Below are 20,574 nucleotides of genomic sequence, written 5' to 3'. Positions count from 1 at the left end.
TGCATATGTCACTTCTAATGTACTGTAAGCAAGATTAAACTGATGGTGAGATGGTCCATGAGCCTAACAGAATTGGAATTTTGGCGTCTCCTGCCTAGATCTGCTGGTGTGAGGGAATAACCCATTTGTTGTGGATTGCTCCTAAGCCTTCCTAGAATGATTATTCACTGTGTCAGCCTCTCATTCTGGAATAGAACTATCTGATTTTTTTTTTCATTCATTCTTAATGTATTACAGTTTACCCACCCTCATTGTATCTCACAACTGGCAAAGCTCTTAAGCTTTGGGATTGTTGTGCAAGGTGTAAGTGAGAGAAGAGAGCCGTGTTTGTTCTTATAAAACGAGTGCTAGTGTTAAACTACAGTATTCAAGGAGCTTTACTGTAATTGTAATGGTGATTTTATTTTTTTATATTTAGCTCCACTTTCAAAAGCAAATACACATATTCTTCTTTCCACTTATATTCATCCAGATTTCTTCCTTACAACTTCCTGATCTTAATCCTTTTATACAGCATTACAAAATCTTGCTTAGTTCACCTCAGATAGTATAACAATAATGTTTTTACACTTGAATTAGATGTGTCTCAGTTTGGTATCATACAATATTATTACAGTTAAAGTAACCTATATGCAAACATAGTTCTTTTGTGGTTTTCCTTGTTATTATCAAATTTCCATCCAATTTCTTTATCTCTTTTATTTTTCATTTTTCCCCTTGTACATTCGTACATCTAGAGGTTTGGATATAACCCTTGCTAAATTTTTGTTTATATTTGTATTAAGTTTTTGTTCACTCTCCACATTTGTTTCCAGCATTCCACAATTGGTTGCCATTCTTTTTCTACTTTTTATATTGATTTATCATTTAAGAAGTTTGTCAGTCTGTCCATTTCCCTCATCTCCTGAATTTTTGTAGCCATTCTGGCAGTCCTTTATCTTTCATTTTTTAGCAGTTGTTAATCTGGTGGCTATAATAATATTCTTCAATATTTAGATTGTTCTTCCCTGTTTAGTATTAAAGTTATGTTTACAAGATAGAGTTCAGGGGAGCAGGGGTAGTGAAATTTGAGCATTTCTTTGTATGGCCATATGATTATTTAACCAGAACTTTTTCATTTGTGGACATGTCCACCACATATAGTGTCATGGTGATTTTAACATATGACAACTTGTGGACCACCAGATCTTGCTGGAGTTTAGTTCTGATGACACCCAATTAGCCTGGCTGTGATGAAAGATGATGGGATATATAGTTCAGCAACATCTGGAGGATCATACCTTGCTTGCTCTATTTTTTAGGGTTCTTGTAATTGCTGTATTGCACATAGTATCTTAGCTAAAATTATAAAGTGTATTCTTGGTTGAGGTGAACACTGAAACTGGGACTTTCAGGGTCTTTGCCACTATAGAGTGTACCCACTCTATTGAGGAGAGCTGAAGCCACCATTCATACAGTTAGCAAAACCTCCATCTTTCAGTTCCCTTTTTGCATATGTTTCACTCATACACTGTCTATAGAAATGCTTTCTTGCTGAAGGAGCTAATGCAAATCTATTCTTTTTCTACAGATGCAATTGATGGAGTGACGAATGGCGATATCTACCAGGTAAATGGAAGAAAAGTGAACTGTACAATAACAATTAAGTAGAACTGGTCATTGAATTGCTTGCCAGGCAGTTACATTGTCCTTCAGGTTATTTTGCATCCAACCTGCTGCACTTCCTGAAGGAATGGTATTTGCCACATAAGCCCGCTTCTTTATCAAGGATGATAGATCATTGTTTAAAGTTAAATAAATTAAACATTGATGAGGAGGAAATTTTGGAAGAATTAGAGGAAATTGGAATAAATAAAATTCTGGGATTTAAAAATTGGATATCTGTCTGAATTAACTTACATGGGATAAACAAAATGACCAAATTTATATCGTGGAATGTCAGGGGAATGAATTCGCCACACAAAAGAAAGCAAATCTTCTATCTCTTTGAAAAAGAAAAATGTGAAATAACAAGCATCCAAGAAACACACATCAGAGATAAGGATATAAAATATCTAAAGAATGTCAAACTGGGGCAATTATTTGTAGCAGCAAGGAACAAGAAGAAAAGTGGAGTAGGGATATACATCACTACCCATATTCCCGCAAAAGAAATTTTAAAAAGATTTTTTCTCTAAAGTGACACAATTGAATTATGAAAACCTGATAATAATGGGGGACTGGAATGGAGTGATGAACCCATTGATTGATAGAGGATCTTCCAAAGGGAAAATTAAAAAAGATCAAAGAAAACTTCCCCAAACTTTTTTCCAATCATTAGAGCTACTTTCCCTGTTAGATCCTTGGAGAACCCAATACACAAAATCACAAGAATGCACGTACTTTTCAGAACATCACAAGTCTGCTTCCAGGATTGATTTCTTTCTAGCATCATCATTTATGTATAAAGCTATAATGGAAACAGAAATTTTACCAAAAAAGATATCAGATCACAATCCAATAATGATAAAACTAAAAAAAGAAAAAGAAAACAAGGACCTGGAGACTTAATGACTATCTATTAAACAGTGAGGAAATTCTAAAACAAGCAAAAGATCAAATGAAGTACTTTATAGAAGAAAATCTAAATAAAGAAACTGGAATTCTAAATGTATGGGAAGCATCCAAGGTGGTAATGCGCGGTTTCTTTATACAGAAGAATATAGAGAGGAACAAAAAAAGGAATCAGAAGATGGAAAACCTCAACAAATTAATTAAAGAAAAAGAGACGGAATATAATTTAAACCAGGCAAATATTAAAATATTGAACCGAATTAAAATATTACAAAATCAGCTAAAAGAACTAACAACAGAAGAAGTAGGGAAAAAGCTTACAGCAACAAAACAAAGATATTTCGAATCGGGAAATAAAGTCGGAAAATTACTTGCATACAAACTAAGGAAAGAAAGAGAGAAAAAGTTCATTATGGAAATGAGAGATGGGAAAAATCTTACACATAATATTAAAAGAATTCAAGAAATATTTGAAAATTACTTCAAGAAACTATACCAGGGGGAAAAATTAAGTAAAGATTTAAATAAGGAATGTGATCAATATATCCGAAAATTTGTTCTGAACAAGATTACTAATCAACAAAAAGAGATACTTAATGCAAATATTACAATGATGGAAATAATTGAAACAATTAAAGGACTCAAACTTGGCAAAACACTGGGACCAGATGGCTTTACCGCATCATACTATAAAAAATTACAGGACGAATTAGCACCATTATTATATACTACATTTAATGCTATAAAACAATATGGAATTCCCAAATTGTGGATGCATGCATATATAACTCTCATCCCAAAATCAAATAAAGATCCCACTGAACCGCACAATTATAGACCTATTTCTTTATTAAATCAGGACTATAAAATATTCATTTCCATTCTAGCAAAAAGATTGAAAAAAATACTTCAAGAAACAATTAATAAAGACCAATGCAGATTTTTACCAAACAGACACTGAAAACAAAATATTAGGATTATGATCGACTTAATTGAGTATTATGGTAAAAACCCCAGTGCAAAAGCAGCTATCTTATTCCTTGACATGGAGAAAGCGTTTGATTCCATCAATTGGAAGTTTATGATTCAGGTTATAAAAAGAATGGATTTAGGTATCACGTTTATGAATTGGATATCTGAAATATACAAAACACAAACTGCACAGATCATTATAAATGGAGAATTGACGAAACCTTGTTGAATAATGAGAGGAACGAGGCAAGGATGTCCATTATCGCCTTTATTGTTCATCCTAACCTTAGAAATATTGTTAAACAAAATAAGAAATAATAAAGAAATAAAGGGAGCAAAAGTTTAAAAAACGGAGTACAAAATTAGAGGATATGCGGACGACTTGGCTATAATCTTGGAAGACCCCATAGAAAGCATACAGAAAGTCCTTTCAGAAATAGAAGAACTTGGTAAATATGCAGGTCTGAAGATTAACAGAACAAAGTCAAATATACTAACATTGAATATGTCAGAAACAGATATAGAAAAAGTGAAAAAGATATCAGGTTGCCAAACATGCAAAAAAACAAAATACCTTGGAATTACATTATTAAACAAGAATTCAGAACTATTTGATAACAATTACTCGGCAGTATGGAAAAAATTTAAGGAGGAACTAGCCAGATGGAAAAATTTGAATTTCTCATTAATGGGCCAAATTGAGACAATTAAAATGTCCATCTTACCAAAATTTATGTTCCTATTCCAGAATTTGCCAATAATCCAAAATGAAAGAATATTTAAAATATGGGAAAATGAAATCTCAAAATTTGTGTGGGAGGGAAAAAAAACAAGAATAAAATGGAAAATTATGAAGGATGCAAAAGAAAGAGGTGGATTTGGGATCCCTGATTTGAAAATATATTATTATGTATTGTACAATCACATGGTTAATCCCCTGGATTACGTTTACAGACAAACAAATATTAAATCTTGAAGGCTTCAATAAATTATATGGATGGCATGGATACCTCTGGTACAAAAGATTAGAAGTTAACCGACAATTCGAAGATCATATCATTAGGAAATCACTTTTATCAGTTTGGAATAAAATCAAAGAAAAAATTTACAGACAATTACCAGGTTGGGTATCCCCACAAGAAACCTGAAAGATGGAAATACTTTCAGATACAAAAAATCCAATAAGATATTCAGATTTAATTAACTGGGAGAATAACACACCAATCTTAAAGACCAATAAGATGCTAGAAGATGATGGGTATATATGTTCCTGGTTTCCCTATTTGCAAGTTAGAGAAAATTTAAAACAGACCTAAAACTAGAGGGTATCAACAGTAAGAATAATGAGTTAGACAAAATCATCTTAAAATTTGAAAAGTCCACAATATCTAAATTATATAAACTACTACTGCAAAGAGAAATGGAACAGGAGACCATTAAAGAATGTACTATAAAATGGGCAAGAAACATTGGTTACCCTATTAAGCTGCAAGATTGGGAGAGAGCTTGGGGTCAAGATCTCAAACTGACACTATGAATGGACATGAAAGAAAACCTATACAAAATGATTCACCGATGGTACCTTTCCCCCAACAAATTGGTGAAGATTAACAAAAAGAAAAAAGGAACATGTTGGAAGTGTACCAAGAACCAAGGAACCCTATATCACTTATGGTGGACCTGTCCCAAAGCAAAGCTATATTGGAGGAAAATCCTTGATCTAATACAAAAAATACTCCATATTCAACTAAAATTCAAACCAGAATACTTCCTTCTAAATATGATCGCGGATAAAGAAGAGAGACAACATCTGAAAACTATCCTATACAGTGGTGCCTCGGGTTACGAAATTAATTCGTTCCGCTGTCAATTTCGTAACCCGAAAGGCTTTCGCAAGCCGAATTCCCATAGGCGCTAATGGGGAAAAGCCGCGATTCCGTGTGAAATCGCGCCGAAAAGCACCAAAAGTTTTTTCGTAACCCGAAAAAACTTTCGCAACCCGGAACAATGTTTTCCAATGGGATTTTTTCGTATCCCGAAAATTTCGTAACCTGGGTATTTCGTATCCCGAGGTACCACTGTACTTAATAACAGCTGCAAGGTTGGTGTATGCCAAGAAATTGAAAGAGAAAGAGATTCCATCAATAGATGAATGGCTATGGAAAAGTTTAGATATGTTAGAGCTTGATAAATTAACAATGTACCTAAATGGAAAGTGGATGGACGATATGGATAAAGATTGGGGCTTGTTTAACAACTTTTGCAAAGAATATTGGAAATAAATATATATAGAAAGACAAACTCATAAACTTAGACAAACACGCAGAAATACAGACCTGATGTTAATACCCTCCCATGTTTAGACATAACATTTTACCAGACAGAAACATTAAACATGTTAGTAGTATTTAAGGCAAAATAACAAACGAATAACCTTGCTCCTACTTTTGTTACCAAACAATTAGCAATGAATAGGAAAGATAAAATAGATTAACTGATGTGTTTTGAAGCAATTCTAAAAGATTTGGAAAATGAAATGATGCTGTATGGCTGTCTATACACTAATTAAACCACAGACTGGATATATATATAATAGGTGGTCTATTCGGAGAATAGCTAGATAAGAATACAGGTAACAAAAGCTTAATTAGCTGCCAGACGAAAGGGAATTTATAAAGAATAAATGAACAGGAATGGATGGGTGTGGAGGGGGGAAAGGGTGGATGGGTAAGTGTGAGAAATCAAAGGGAAACAAAAAAACTTTGGTGAAACAATAATTCACTTATAAGAGGACTATGTAAGGGAAGAGGGAAGAATTACTTTGGGCATAAATTGAAACTGTGTAATACCCCTTGATTTATTGTATATAGTCAATATAATGTATATACCAAATAAATAAAAACTCTAAAAAGGCAAAAAATAAAAATATAAAAATAATAAAGTTAAATAAAACTAAACTGCTGATGAGAGGACAAAATTCCATGCAAACGAGTGAGCATACTATCATATCATAGTTCACGTGCATGTACATTGTGTCAGAGGAGTTACTTAACTTGATATATAGCATTTTAAACCACATTACCTAATGAACATATTTAAAACTGTCTTTGCTGCAAGCTGTGATGAGTAAACATTATTTTTGCATCAAGGTTTAAAAACCAAAGGTATTTTGAATGACTTTAACAGAAGCAAATTTCAAAAGTAGTTCAGCGTACAATCAGTACAGCATGGGCTGGATGGGATAGTATACTAAATGAACTGGGTAACAGAAAAGAGTCTGCGAGTAATGTAATTGTGTGTCTTTAAGTACTCATAAAATACATGTCACATAATAGTTTGGAGACAGTGACTATTATAGAAACATCCAGGTGGTGATTCTGGATCATATCATTCCAACTCCAAGCTCCATGTTCTGTGTTTCTTTTTCTAAAATAATGAGTGGTAATTAATTTTCTTAAAAATTGAAGTTTAGGTTGGCGCTGAGAGAAGGGTGTGTGTCTCAGCTGCTGTTGCTGTTGTCTAGGTCAGTTTTTATTTCCTTCCCCACCTGTTCCAGATCATAGCCTGTACAATTTAGGAGGAACTGCAATCCAGCTTGCTCTTCTACTCTGCATAACCTCAATGGGGGCTTTACCTCTTGGCCAAACTAGACTAGCGTCTTTCAAATTGTGTCTCATGAAAATCTGTATGTCTCTCTATGAAAGTCAGCAAAGGCAGCCAAACTCATCTTCAAAATAGCTTATACACTACTGCCGCTTTCCCCCTGCAGGCACCAATATAAAGACAGTTTATTATCTTCCATGGTACACTTTTAATTGATCTGGGACTCACAGGCATGGCAAGTGTGCCATCTGTACTATACCATGTCCTAGGATTTTTGCAGCCTGCAGAGATTCCTTGGTGGACAAACTGATAAAAGAAATATTTCATGAGTTAGTCTGAAAACTGCCAACCTTGAATACAATCAGATGGCAGAAGAGTGCCAACCCAGAAAAATTGCTTCAGGTAACATTTCATGATATATAAAGTATTTTATTGTGTTATTTGAATACTTACTTAGGTTCATTTCTGTACTTCACTGCCCATTTTAATGTGAAGGTGTTTTTTGTAGCTAAATAACTATTTAGCCACATGCTAGCCTCTGTTGTTGTTGTCATCGTCATTATTATCATTATTATGTACCCTGCCTTTTCTCCAAAACTGAGACTGTATAGGATGGCTTATAAATAAAACAAGTAGAGTCTAATTAAAACATACAAAAAAGCAACATTAAAATGTGATTAAACTAGTAACTCTCAAAACAGTTCAAAATAAAATGTTAAAAAGAAGCTTAAAGAACAGTACTACTACAGGTAGCCTTTGGCTGGCTCTTGTGGATTCTGCATGAAATGAAGCAGTATATGAACAAGACATTGAGGGCTTAGAGGCTTGAGTTATGCCATATGCAAGACTTGATACTAGTATTTTTTGAGAGAGTTGTTTTCTCTGTGTATTAGTGCAACAAATCCAGTTCAGAAATGGATGCTCTAAATATACTAATCAAGTTTCCTTGAGTAAAATGTTAGTCTGTAAAAGATTTTGACACCCACTTCTACACTGCCATGTTGTGTTTTCCTCAGTTTTCAAAGTTCTATAATAGGCTGTGACCTCTTTGAGGAATGCTATGATAGGAATAGACACTATTATCACTTAGCTTCTTCAGTATCTGGAGAGGTAGTTGGATGGATAATTTCTTTAGAAAGGAAAGACTATTCAGATGCCCTCTTTTTCTCCACTCAAAGATTTGTTTTGTTTTGTTTTGTTTTAACCATTGTACAGCAGCCTTTCTGTGCTAGTAACCTTATCCAGTCAAGTCCTGTCCACCAAATCTTGAACTCTTGCATCCTCCTTATGTTTAAATTTCTTTGATGAAAGTAGTGCTACTTTCAAAGCATGTGTTATTCAGTGAAGCTTGTTAAAATTCCTGTCTTTTGTCTGCCTGTTTCAGGAGAGCAACGGTCCAACAGACTGCTATGCTGCTATTTCACAAGCCGATCGTCTCCAGACAGAACCAGAAAGTATCCGTAAATGGAGAGAGGAGCAACGGGAACGTCTAGAAGTACTTGGTAATGTCCAGGGTCATTTGTCCTTCAGCCCCAGTTGTTAATAGAAATAGTATTTTGAATCAGTCATATCTAGATGGAACAATGGCATTCAGTTCACAAGCTAGGGCTCCTTTGCCCGTTACTTCAGTGGGGATCCCAACCTGGGTGGAATCTATGACCTTACCCCATCACACTCTTAAAACAGGGCTAATCCACTTTTACTGCTCTGACTGCCTCCTGTTGCGTTTTGGGTTTTATAGTTCAGTAAGGCTTAAGAGCTCTCTGGCTGAATATTCTAAATGCCCCTTCCTAAACTACAAGTCCCAGAATGCAACAGGAGGCAGTCACAGCAGTTAAAGCGACATAGCCCCGTTTTAAGAGTGTAATGCGATAAGGTCCTCTGTCTGTCACCTCCCGTTGGATATGTCTCCACTTACACATGGGACTGAGCTGTTTGTCAGAGCCTCTATTGTTGTTTATACTGGGAAGGAGAGGGTTCAAGAGACTGCTTGGAACTCCCATGGGAGACTTCATTTGAACATGCTTTGAATCAGAGGCTATGCTAGGAACCAGAAGGAAAAGATCTTCAAGCTGTTTTGGCCTCCAGGCTCTTAATTGATTGTCCAGCAACGGTGCATTTTAAAAACCAGTGTCCTGATTCAGATGTATTTAATGTTGGATACAGGGGAACTTGGCTCTTGTGGTGGATAATAGCTTCCCCCAAGTGGCAGGGCCTAATGGCAGCAGGGTTTGATAATACAACCCAGTGGTGGCACCATGTGAGGACAGTGGCATTGCTGAAGTGGTGAAGAGCCTGTTGTACAGCTTCCCATGGACAGGTCTGTTTTGAAGCATGAAATACACAGTTGCCATTTTTGGCAGGATATCCCAAATGAGGACCTCATGAAATACAAATGTATAAATTTTATATAATTTATTTCTTGGTTGTGATACTTAGTGCGTGAAAAACAGGCATTAGTTTCCTGAGTACTTTATCCAGGGAGATCTTGGTGACTAGAACCTTTGGCCTTTGAGATTTCAATAGAAGTATCTTCATTCATAAACAACTTCATACATGTGAAGGCCAGAGGCTGTAATTTAAAACAAACTCAGTTTCTGAGGAATTGGAAGTTAGATTACCAGTATCTCATTCTGTGGACTTTGCTGTTATATTGGTCATCAAAAAAATAAAGATTTTGAAGGAAGGGTAGAAATGGTGAAGTTGTGCTACTTCTTGAGCATCTGTCATTGGAGCTGATTCATAGGATTAAACTTCTGGATATGTCTGTTAGTGCCCTAGATGATCTTGTATTTAATTTTGGTTTCCCCACACTTGTAGAACATCATTTGCAACTCTGGTTTCTGTTTCCTCTGGTGATTCGTTGCCTCCAATAGCTCTGTGGCTTCGAAAGACTGGATTACGTACTGCATGGAATCTTAGCTATACTTTCTCCCCCAGAGCAAATGTTAGTGTGTAAGCCACATTCTTGTGTCTGCCTTTTTAAAGATGCAAACTCTCGAAAGCAAGAAGCAGAATGGAAAGAGAAAGCAATAAAGGAGCTGGAGGAATGGTATGCAAGGCAAGATGAACAGCTACAGAAAACAAAAGTCAGCAACAGGTAAGAATGATTGCAGTGTTTTTTGTTTTCTTGTTTCTGCTAAGGAAGAATAAAACTGTGGCTGCAGAACAGCTGCTGCATTCTTGTCTTTCTTTGGCTTTTACAGTGCTGCCATAATTTTGGTTCCCTACAAGTCACAACTAGCAAATGGGGAGCCAGCCTCAAGGATACCCATCACTTTCCCCTCACCTATGATGTGAATTCCCACCCCTACTTAGTTTGACCCTTCACAGGTCAACTTCAGCTTTGGAGTAGCACAAAATCTGTACAGATGACAACCATAGTCAAGGCTAAAGAAATGCTTCCCTTATTAACTCTGCCTTTTTTTGAGGAAGAAATTTGTTATCCATCTGTAATTGATAGAATGATGAATCATGGATAAAACCAACAAGAGAAGTAAGGGGAAATCCACCTGAGAGAGGGAGGAAGAGATGGGGTGGAGAAGTCATGCATTCGCATGGTTGGTTCCGGAGTTGCAGAGAGACAGCATTAGCTATGCACTTGTTCTGTATGATGATTAAGCTACCTCTTGCCAGAATTAAGTGGATTGTTCCAAAACATTAAGCCATTGGCTATGGAGTTCCAGTATCTGTAGGTGGAACCAATACAAAGTAAGAATTTCAATAATTATTCCTATTATTTGTACCATAAAGGAGGGAGTAAAGAGAGTACTGTTCTGTGTTTAATGTAACCTTCCCCTGGAACCTCTAGTGGGCAAAGGTGCTAATTTTAAATCTAACACATACCCTTGATAAGAGATTCATAGTGAGCAGCAGCAATGCATACAATACACAACAGAATCAATCCTGGCTGTAGTCCAGTTCATATTTAAGGCCACTGATTTCATTGGGCTTAAGTCTATCATGCACTGTAATGACCTGTGATTAAGGAATATTCTATACAGTCAGCCCTCTACATTTGTGACTTTGATTTTTGTGATTTTATCTGCTGATTTGATTAATATGTTCTCGCTAGGAATACCTAGGTCCTCCAGAGAGAGTCTACTGGAAATTGACCATAGAACTGTGCTGGAGGATCTAGAGAATCCTAGAGAAAACACTTGTCTATGCATTTGTAGGTCTTCCAACATGATTCTTTGGTTAGATGTTGACCACAGAGTTATGCTGGAGGAGCTAGAGATTCCTAGAGAGGTGATCTCTCAGGTTTAAAAAGGAGTGATTTTTTATTTGTGTTTTTTTTCACTTTCAAGGGAGTCCTGTGCCCATAATCCCAGCGAATGTGGTGGGCCCATTGTACAGCTATTTAACTGTTTTGTTTATATATTTAAACTTTGGGGGATTGAGCATTGGGTCTAGAGATGAGAAAGCAGTATATAGTACATGCCTTATAAGGTATGAAGCTGCATCTTTTCCATTTGATGTTTTAAATGTTTTTTGATAATCATACTGATTTTCGCAATTTTCTTTCGTTTTATTATGTTTGCTACCCTGAGTGCTATTTTTAAACAAAATGACAAGATAAAAAAGTAATAATAAAAAGTACTTGAATTTCAGTAGTTGGAAATTCAATTTAAACTACTTCCTTGCAAGCAAGGAGAAAAATTGTGAAATTATTCTTTCTTGCCTGCACAAACAAAATTTACAAAAATTTACATCCCTACAAGAGCGTAAAAGGTAAAGAAGACAGTGCTTTGTCAAAAGGTGTCCAATTATCTTGGATTTTAATCCAGGTGATCCTGGTTCTCCACCTGCTCTTTCATATGTAGGAAGATGGAATAAGTGAAAACACTGGTTTACGTGCTCTGTTTTTTGTCCCTCCTCATAACCCAGAAAAAGACCTGTGTCACTTAACCTAATAGGTTAAATGTCTACTCCATTCTTGGCATTCCTGAATGAGGCAGTCAAGGAATTCTGTAGTGTCTGGATAATTAACTTCATGTCCAACACAAGAGATAAGAATTACTTCTTCCTGCAAATGTTGGCAACACCTCAGCCCTCCACATTGGAAATAGAAACTGTTACTTGCCTAGCTAACCTCTGTGTGATAAATGCAAACTGCAGAAAAAGAAGACATGGGGAGCAGATAATTGCCTCTTCTCAACCTGCACAGTTTACTGACAGGCCTGTTCCAGACAGAATGACTCCCTAACAACCATGGCTTGCAAATCAGTAGTCAGCTGCAGCTGATGGGGCTTTCAGGACCAATTTCCTCCTTTCTTGGCATTAAGAAATCCTGAACTACTACTAGGGTGATTGGTTTAGTCTGATGTCTTTGTAGTTTAAAACTTAAAGCCTCTAAGTGATGTGAAGTCTGGCTTGATCTACAAGTCATGCTGTGATGGAAGTCAGTATTATAGTTGCACTGGGTCAAAGTGTTCCTCAACCCAGCAGCTCAGTGCTTAGCTTGTTTTTCTTAACAATTTCCCTCCTTTCCCTGGCAATTTCTTAACATTTTTAGGGTCAGACTAATATGCTACATGTTTAACATACTAAACCTAATACTTCTTCAACTGTATTTTCTTCTGCTTATTCCTCTCTTTTTCTCTCCTGCCCGCTTGCCTCTTCTGTGGACCACTTGCCACCCAGGGTGGCAGATGAAGCTTTCTACAAACAACCCTTCGCTGACGTGATTGGTTATGTGTATGTTGCCTAACTACTGGTTATTTGTCCGCTCCATTATCCATCAGTTTCAATTAACACTTCTAATCTCTGATGCTTATTGTGGCCAAAGTATGCCAAAGCAAACCACTCCTAGCAGAGAAACATGTACTGTGGTATATCAGATTGGAAGAAAATTGTCTTGGACTTTCAGGTTATGAATGGGAATAGGGGTCTCATCCATAACATGGGAAATGTATGATTATAAATTAGGAAGGAATACTGAAATTTGGAGATAGCTAGCGAGAATCTTAGCAAACCCATCTGGTCAGTGAGCAACTGATCTGCGCCTCAATGGCCTGCTGACTTTAAATCAAAGGTATAGTGAAAGTAGGACAAGCAGAACTGAAAAGAAACTAGGATTTCAAAAGGTTCAGTGAGAAATTGTTACAGCTTCCATCTGGATTTTGAATACAGTGGTTGTGGGTTAGCCTAAGCATGGTTGTAGCTTGTAAACCTGTGATGGACAATGGGTTATGCAGTACAATATTCTTAATCCTAAACCTTAAAAAGCAACCCAGAGAAAAGCATCGTTTCAGGAAATATTGAGGCTGATCTTCCATGCCATAACTGAAATATTAAGGTAGAAATGTAAATTGTTTGCTGATAGTCATCACTGAGCTCTGTAGCACTTTCCAAAAAAAAAAAAAAAGTAGCCCAAGGTATGTTGAAAACTAAATACTTAACAAAGTGCAGTTGTGATTTGTGCTTAATACACTGATATAATGATACTTAGAAATCTCAAAATTAGAACATTCCTACTCAGTGCTGCCCTCTTGTGCTGTTTGGACAAGTTGTTTAGAGTGCAAAGAATATGTAAAACCATAACAGCTCCATTTGTACCTCTCTGTAACTACAACGCTTTTCAATAAGATGGCCTTTTAAAAAAATGGAGGTGGGTTTATTCTTTTTTTTTTTTTTTGCAAATTCCTGCCATGAGTTAAATGTACAGGACAGGAGGAATCTTCTGAGCACAGAAGACTTTGTAATATATTTCAGATAAATTACTTACCAGTAAAGAAACTCAGTAAGCAAATTACTAGTATCCTTTAGTATCAACGTGGTCCAAAATACACCAGTGCTTCTACGAAGTACAAATATGTGGGCCAGATTTTTCTCCCACTACAAAACAACTCCAGTCTTCTGGAAGTGTATATTTTTTACACTGAGATTACATTATTTCAGTTGGCTTGCCTACTTACTTCTACAAACTTGGCCATTTTATTGGATTGTTGATACTCTGAATTAGAAAGTCACACCCATTCACCCCAGTGATCATGGTGATCCCCATGCGCTTTGTTTCTGGCTGAGATAAATTAGTAACATCATTGGAGCAAGCAGCAGTTTTACCAAATGGTCATTACCACTAAGCAGTGAGAAGGAAGTGAGGTGGGAGTAAAGTACAACAGTCACTTACGAACTGCTACTTCAGTGGCAAGATCAGGACACAAGGAAATTGCTGTTGCAGGCCCTACTTATCTGACATGGCATCATTTGGGAAGAGGCAGTGCTGTCAAATTGAATTAGGGTTATAGCAGAGGGCTCCAGTCTTATCAAGTATTTCCAGTTTCATGGCCTGTGTGCCACTAGGAGTGTGCACGGCAGCACCTGAGAAGCGGGATGGTTTTTGCAAGCATGTGTCTGTTCTTAGCCATGTACTAAAGGTCATTGAATGGGGATAGATGAGCTAGAACAATCCCAGACTTTTGAAATGCTGGACTTACAGGTTATGTTTGCATTTGCCATTGAAGTTGATGAGAAAGACTATTTCTTATAGCCAGTGGGGCAGGAGGAAGAGAAGGAAATCTGCAGGGCAGGTGCTGAAGAATAAAACTGGTGGGAGGTTTCCCAACTGTTGGTGCTGCTGCGAAGTGCATGCCTGGCCAGCTTTACTTATCATCTGCATTATGCTCATTTTCATTTTCTATATCTGACTTAAACTCTCCTTTTTTTTGTTTCTCTTCACCTTTAAGCACAAACATAAACCATCCTTGCTACAGCCTAGAACAGTTAAGTAAACTCTTCACTGCCCTTTAAATGTCTTGTCCCATGCAATAGCAGTGTTGTAGTGACCCTTGTCATCAGTGGTGTCTGTACAATTCAATCATCCTTGTGGTCTGTGCTGAACCTCATGGACTCATCTCCATTGCTTTTTTTCCTGTGCTGCTTGTTGGATTAGTTGAGGGCTGCCTTTCCCATAATTGGGGGTTGGGAACTGGGTTAAATCCTCTTGCTTCTGTGTTGGTCCCAGGGCTTCATTATTTTCATAATTAGCTACTGAAAAATGGAATTCCTTTTGTGTTCAAGCAATACAGCAGCATACCAGTATTGAAAAGATTATGTTGACTCTTAGATGTCCATTATGCACATATGTAAGTGGATGAAACAAACAGACAGGTATCCTCTGAATTGGCTTTTCATTGATGCCCCTTGCTGTAGCCTGCACCATCAAATCCATAGCACTTAACAGTCGTGAGAGTTGTTACTTTTAATTTTTTTGGGAAGCTCTGCTTTTCCTTATAGGAGTGGGGATATAGAATTGTCATATAGTGTTATTCTGTGTTTTGCAAGTCTTAGCAATGGTTTCAAAAAATAAAGGTTAATTTATCACTCATCCCTAGCACATCTTTTCCCCCTGGAAAATTAGCTTCAGCTGTGTCAAACTAACTTGTGCCCCCTGCAGACCTTGAGCATCATGTGTGGTAAGGAAATTGGGTCTCACAGACCCACTCCGACACACCTCTTAGTTCTGTGCTCTGGTTTCCATATAAATCTTAAGTATGTATCATCCAACACAGATAGCTGTCAGCTATGTGAACTGTATTTGTGATCTGCTAGTAAAAAGAAATTCAGTGATTACACATAATCCTATGCATAGGGCACTGGATGGTGCTTTTAAAGCACTCTGAGATAACTTTGAACCCCATCTTTTACTTAAAACAGTCTGAGACTGCACTCCTCTCTTAAATCATACACCTGTATCCCAACATTTTACACAACACTCCTCTATTCCTGTGTGTCTTGACTACTTACTGCTCCTTTTCTGTCAGGAAGTTCTGGGGTAGAGGGAGTGGGACACTCTCAAGATGTTACAATTTGGTTCCCCCCCCCCCCCCATGAAGTTGGAAATAAAAAGGAAGCAGGTAGTTCATGGGAGAAGGCATGGGAAATGTGCATGGCTGAGGTTAAATATGGTGTTGCCTTGCTTCTAGGGCAGCTGAAGAAGCCTTTGTGAATGATGTTGATGAATCGTCCCCTGGCACCGAGTGGGAACGTGTGGCTCGGCTCTGTGACTTTAACCCCAAGTCGAGTAAGCAGGCGAAGGATGTGTCCCGCATGCGTTCAGTGCTGATCTCACTCAAGCAGGCTCCACTGGTTCGCTGAAGGGAAGGCATACACAACACTATAAATGCAATATCTTTAACTTTACTCAGAGAAGCTGTGTTTGCAGTAATTGGATTAATTATGTTTAAATGTTTCTGTTTTTGGACCAAACCTCATGATGTATTTAGAGTTTGATCATTGTTTTGTGATTGCATGTTCTTCCCTCATTTGTGTCCTCCTGGTGTCCAGATTGGGAGGTAATTTCTAGAATCATAATCTCTGCTGCCAGGCACTGAGATTTCACTTTCAACTGTACTGATATTAAAGGTCTGTTTAAACAGCACTCTTGTGTGAGGACTTAAAAAGCCAAAGTGACCACTGTATACCCAACATACTACTCCTGTGACCTGTGTATCTAAAATCAGTCCTAGTTTTGAACAGTGAAGATCTTGTTCCTGCAAAAAAGTAAAGCAAAAAAAAAGTCCCTTTCCTGTAAAGCACTGTATTTTCCTTTTTGGATGTTGCAGCAAATTTTGTTCTTTACAGCTGTGCCTTGCGGCTTTACTCCAGGTAACAAGGCAGAGGGCACAGTGATTTTATTATATCCATCCCATCTTCCATCTGCTAGCTTAATTTAGGAAACTCTGATCTTGCTGGATGCTACTCTTAGCTGGGTTTGTAAGAGGAAATACATGGCAGAGTTTGTGAGACCTAAAGTATAGGTCTAATAGGTGTGGCCTGTAATCTGTATTTGTGAGAGTGGTGAGGGCTCTGTAATGAGCAGGGCTGTCAGGTCTAGAACTCAAAGGCTCTTAATTCTTTAAAGTGGCAGCGAAGGGGAAAATATTTTCAGTAGCAGAAGCTATATCTGACACCAAGACAAGAAAAAACTAGCTGGTAACATTCAACCTTCTGTTTAGCTCCTAAGAAAACAATACCTTTCAGGTCTGGCAACGCTGCTCTTGACAGATGGCATGAGTTACTGGTTAGGCAGTTAAACTGCACTTTTAAAACATGTTATCCTTCAGAGGAGGGCATCCTAAACTGGACTCCCTGTTTCCTATGGAAATAATTTTCCATCTCATATTCTGGCCTGGACTTTTTCTGCTTTCACTGGACTAACAAGCTTCCAGTTCAACACTAAATCAACAAGCTCTGTTTTATACTAGTTCAAAAGAGAAGAGCATCTCATGCTATCTGATTTGAGAGACCAGAATTCCCTTGCTCCAAATGTGCGAGGGACTGGTACCAAATTTGTTTACCTTGGCCAAAATTGTTTTTCTTTCCTGGAAATTCAACAGGGACCATCAGCCAATGGTTTGGGGACTAGCACTTTAAGTAGCACCGATTTAGAGAGCAACAGGAAGAAGGGAGAAATCAGTAATATTTTCGACCCTGTAGGAAAGCTAGAGTACAACCCTTATGTCCCAGGAGTGCTTCCTAGGCTGCTCTTGACTGTGGTATGGGAGCCTGTTTGAAGTCATTCCATACTCAAAGCAATCTCAGAACCTGCCTCTAAAAGGATAACCTAATATGTACTTTGTGGCTGATCAGAGGGCGAACTTGTGGATGCAGTTCAGCAATAACATCACACAGCATATTTATCAGAGCATGAGCTGGACATTTATTTCAGAGACCATAATCTGCCAGCATGTTGCACATGAAGTACCTCTTGTGTTTTTAATAGCAGATGCCAGAAGACATGGTAGCCACCAGCATCACATCAGAGCCCCCCCTCCCCTCCCAACAAAACTAGGCTCAAGGGAACTCCCAACACAGATTTTGACTTCAGGAGAAACTTCTCTAATCTCTCCACGATACTTTGGGGTCTATTCAAAATGACATTAATAAAGACTGATATATAAAGCATATCACAGATCATAAAAGAAAGTATGAAGTCCAAGAGGTCACCAGTATGGCTGATGAGCAGTAAGAATGAAAATGTTAGAAAAGTTTCCTTCAGGAACAAAAATTCTTTTGTCCAATAACCAGCAGAAAATCAAGAACGCCAACATGGACATTGACGAACACACTGCTAATTGTATCCAGAACTACAGTAACATCAGGAGCAGGAAGCCAGCTGAGAAGGAAGTTGGACCACTGGATAACAGTGAGGAATGTGTTAAACTGTGGAACTAACTGCCACCTGATGCTTGCCAACTGGAATGGCTCTAAAAGGGAATTGCCTGATTTCATGTATCAGTTGCCAAGGAGTATGAGGTACAAGGTGATGCTGCACTTGTGTCATGCAGGGGACCATCCCATAGACAACTGATTGGCCATTCTGTGTGAAAAAAATTCCATACTAGACTGATCCTTGGTTTGATCCAATATGGCTCTTCTAATGTTTTTATGATTTCCTGCATTTGGCCGGCAGGTAGAAAAGATCTAATAAAGGAGAGCAGTTTCAAACTAGTGTTTAGTGACTTTCTATTTGTCTCTATTTTAAACCTAGTAGTTTGTGTTCTACTATTTGGAGCTCAGACAACTCTGCTTCTTTTTCTGCCGTTTCCTTTTGGATAGCTTAAAACAGCTACTATATACCTTCCCTTGATTGTGTCCAGTCTAAAAATACCTATCTATTTTACATTATCTTTCTTTGTTTCAACAGTATTGGGTACCAGAAATTGCTTGCCATTTTCGAATATTTTCTGAAACACCACTCTTGTCTAGCTGAGAGCCTTTTCTGAGAAAAGGTAAATTAGCAATAAATAATCCTGCCCTAACTCTTTCCTGGAAATGAATCTAGTTATTTCCAAAAGAGGCTGAAATAAACTGATTTATTTTCTGGGCTAATCTAAGAGCTGGCACAACCCGTTTTGACATATCCTTATATCCCAAAACATGGATCTGTTCTTCGACTGTCACATCATTTCTTTCCTTGATCTTTCTCCTTGCTCCCCCATCCAAGTCATAGAGCATTTTATAGTGGGCTAAGATACAACACAAGAATTTTAGCTTCTGGCTTCTGGAAACAAGGTAAGTATGGATCCTTGGTGTGTTTGTATTTATATTTCTCACTTCAGACCTGTTACATTTCAAAATTCATCTGAAGAATAGAAGTGTATACAAATAATGTTAAGAAAGACTGGATAGCTAATGAGGAACAAATCCAATTGAAGGAGCACAATTGAAAATGACAAGGAAATTAGATCAAGAATTACACCACTGATGTAGTCTGTCTTCTGAGTATACCTATTTATGAATGGTGCTATATTCAAGCAGAGTGATACCTTTTTACTACATCAGACAAAAAATATAGAAATCATACTGAGCTTAGGACTACAAAAGTATGGATTTGATTCAGGCACTACAGTAACACAGGTATTAAGGTTGGTATCTACTTGCCTTGCAAAACATATTGATAGCACCTAAGCACTAAAACAGTGGACAAAAACAATGTTTCTATGGTAGAAAAAGAAATTTTGATCGTTATATTAGCACCTATCAAACTGCATCCATATGCTTTATAAATCTGATATGGGATCCTAACAGTTCTGAACCATCTTAAAACTTCTATAGAAGATACTTGAATACCCTGATTTTTATTTACATGAGAGTGTAGTATTGAGTCCATTTGTCTGCTGCTCAGCTGTAATACAGGCACAGTATGCCTAGGGCAGTGGCTACTGTGGCATTTTGCAGCCCAGGTGCCACATGATGGTGTGAGCCCCCATCACTAGTCCCAGCTTCTGCCAACCTAGCAGTTCGAAAGCATGCAAATGCAAGTAGATAAATAGGTACCACTCTGATAGGAAGGTCAACAGCATTCTGTGCAATCATGCTGGCCACATGATCACAGAGTAGTTTCTGATAATTCTGGCTCTTCAGTTTAGTAATGGAGATGAGCACTGCCCCCTATAGTCAGACACGACTTGACAACGGGAAATACCTTTACCTTTATGCCCAGGATGCTTGATGGGCTGTTTAAGACTCTTAAGAGGGAATACTTACTCATATAAAAAATTGTGCATTAAGGACTATGTATGGAGGAAGGAGAGGGAGAAAATACAGGAAGTTGCTGAATGTGGCACTTTTCCACCTAGGGATTTCCACCATCCCTCCTGACAAGTGACTGCATTGCAAACATCTCTGGTAACATCTGACAATTATAGGGCTCAGGGAGTACAATAATGAACATGTAGCCTGCTTCAAGAACTGGGGTGGCAACGAGTATAAAAATGTGAAGAACCTCATCCACATACTCCCGAATAATGTGGGCAGGTATTGCACATAATTCTAGAATAGAGATTTTCCATTCTATTTGTAGAAAAAGAGGCACTTATTTAGGTAACAATATATCTTCCCCTGTCTCAAACATGGTAGCATTGACTTTTTTCTACCAGGCTAATGTGTAAGATGCAACATACAGCATTCCTGAGAGATGTCAGAATGAGCCAGTGA

General features: G+C 37.7%; 1 protein-coding gene across 4 annotated transcripts in view; it reads left to right on the top strand.

Moving 5' to 3' along the window:
- The window catches only part of LOC149323300 (clathrin light chain A-like), a 28,850-nt gene extending 12,337 nt beyond the window's left edge, over window positions 1–16,513 (top strand). The window contains exons 2-7 of one of the 4 annotated variants that reach the window (XM_089488720.1): window positions 1,571–1,608; window positions 8,513–8,630; window positions 10,117–10,228; window positions 12,775–12,828; window positions 14,820–14,855; window positions 16,059–16,513. In XM_089488720.1, the coding sequence (XP_089344846.1) occupies window positions 1,571–1,608; window positions 8,513–8,630; window positions 10,117–10,228; window positions 12,775–12,828; window positions 14,820–14,855; window positions 16,059–16,230 (530 nt within the window). In that variant the 3' untranslated portion in view covers window positions 16,231–16,513. The remainder of the gene's footprint in view (window positions 1–1,570; window positions 1,609–8,512; window positions 8,631–10,116; window positions 10,229–12,774; window positions 12,829–14,819; window positions 14,856–16,058) is intronic. The other 3 variants (XM_089488721.1, XM_089488722.1, XM_089488723.1) reach the window with 3 other exon arrangements.
- Window positions 16,514–20,574: the final 4,061 nt, after the last annotated feature.

Source organism: Sceloporus occidentalis, unplaced genomic scaffold, assembly GCF_023333645.1.
Source record: "Sceloporus occidentalis isolate IW3139 unplaced genomic scaffold, rSceOcc1.0.p SCAF_1, whole genome shotgun sequence".
In the NCBI taxonomy this organism is placed as follows: domain Eukaryota; kingdom Metazoa; phylum Chordata; class Lepidosauria; order Squamata; family Phrynosomatidae; genus Sceloporus; species Sceloporus occidentalis.
The sequence above is the reverse complement of the archived record's forward strand: the minus strand, read 5'-3'. Positions and strand labels throughout refer to the sequence as shown.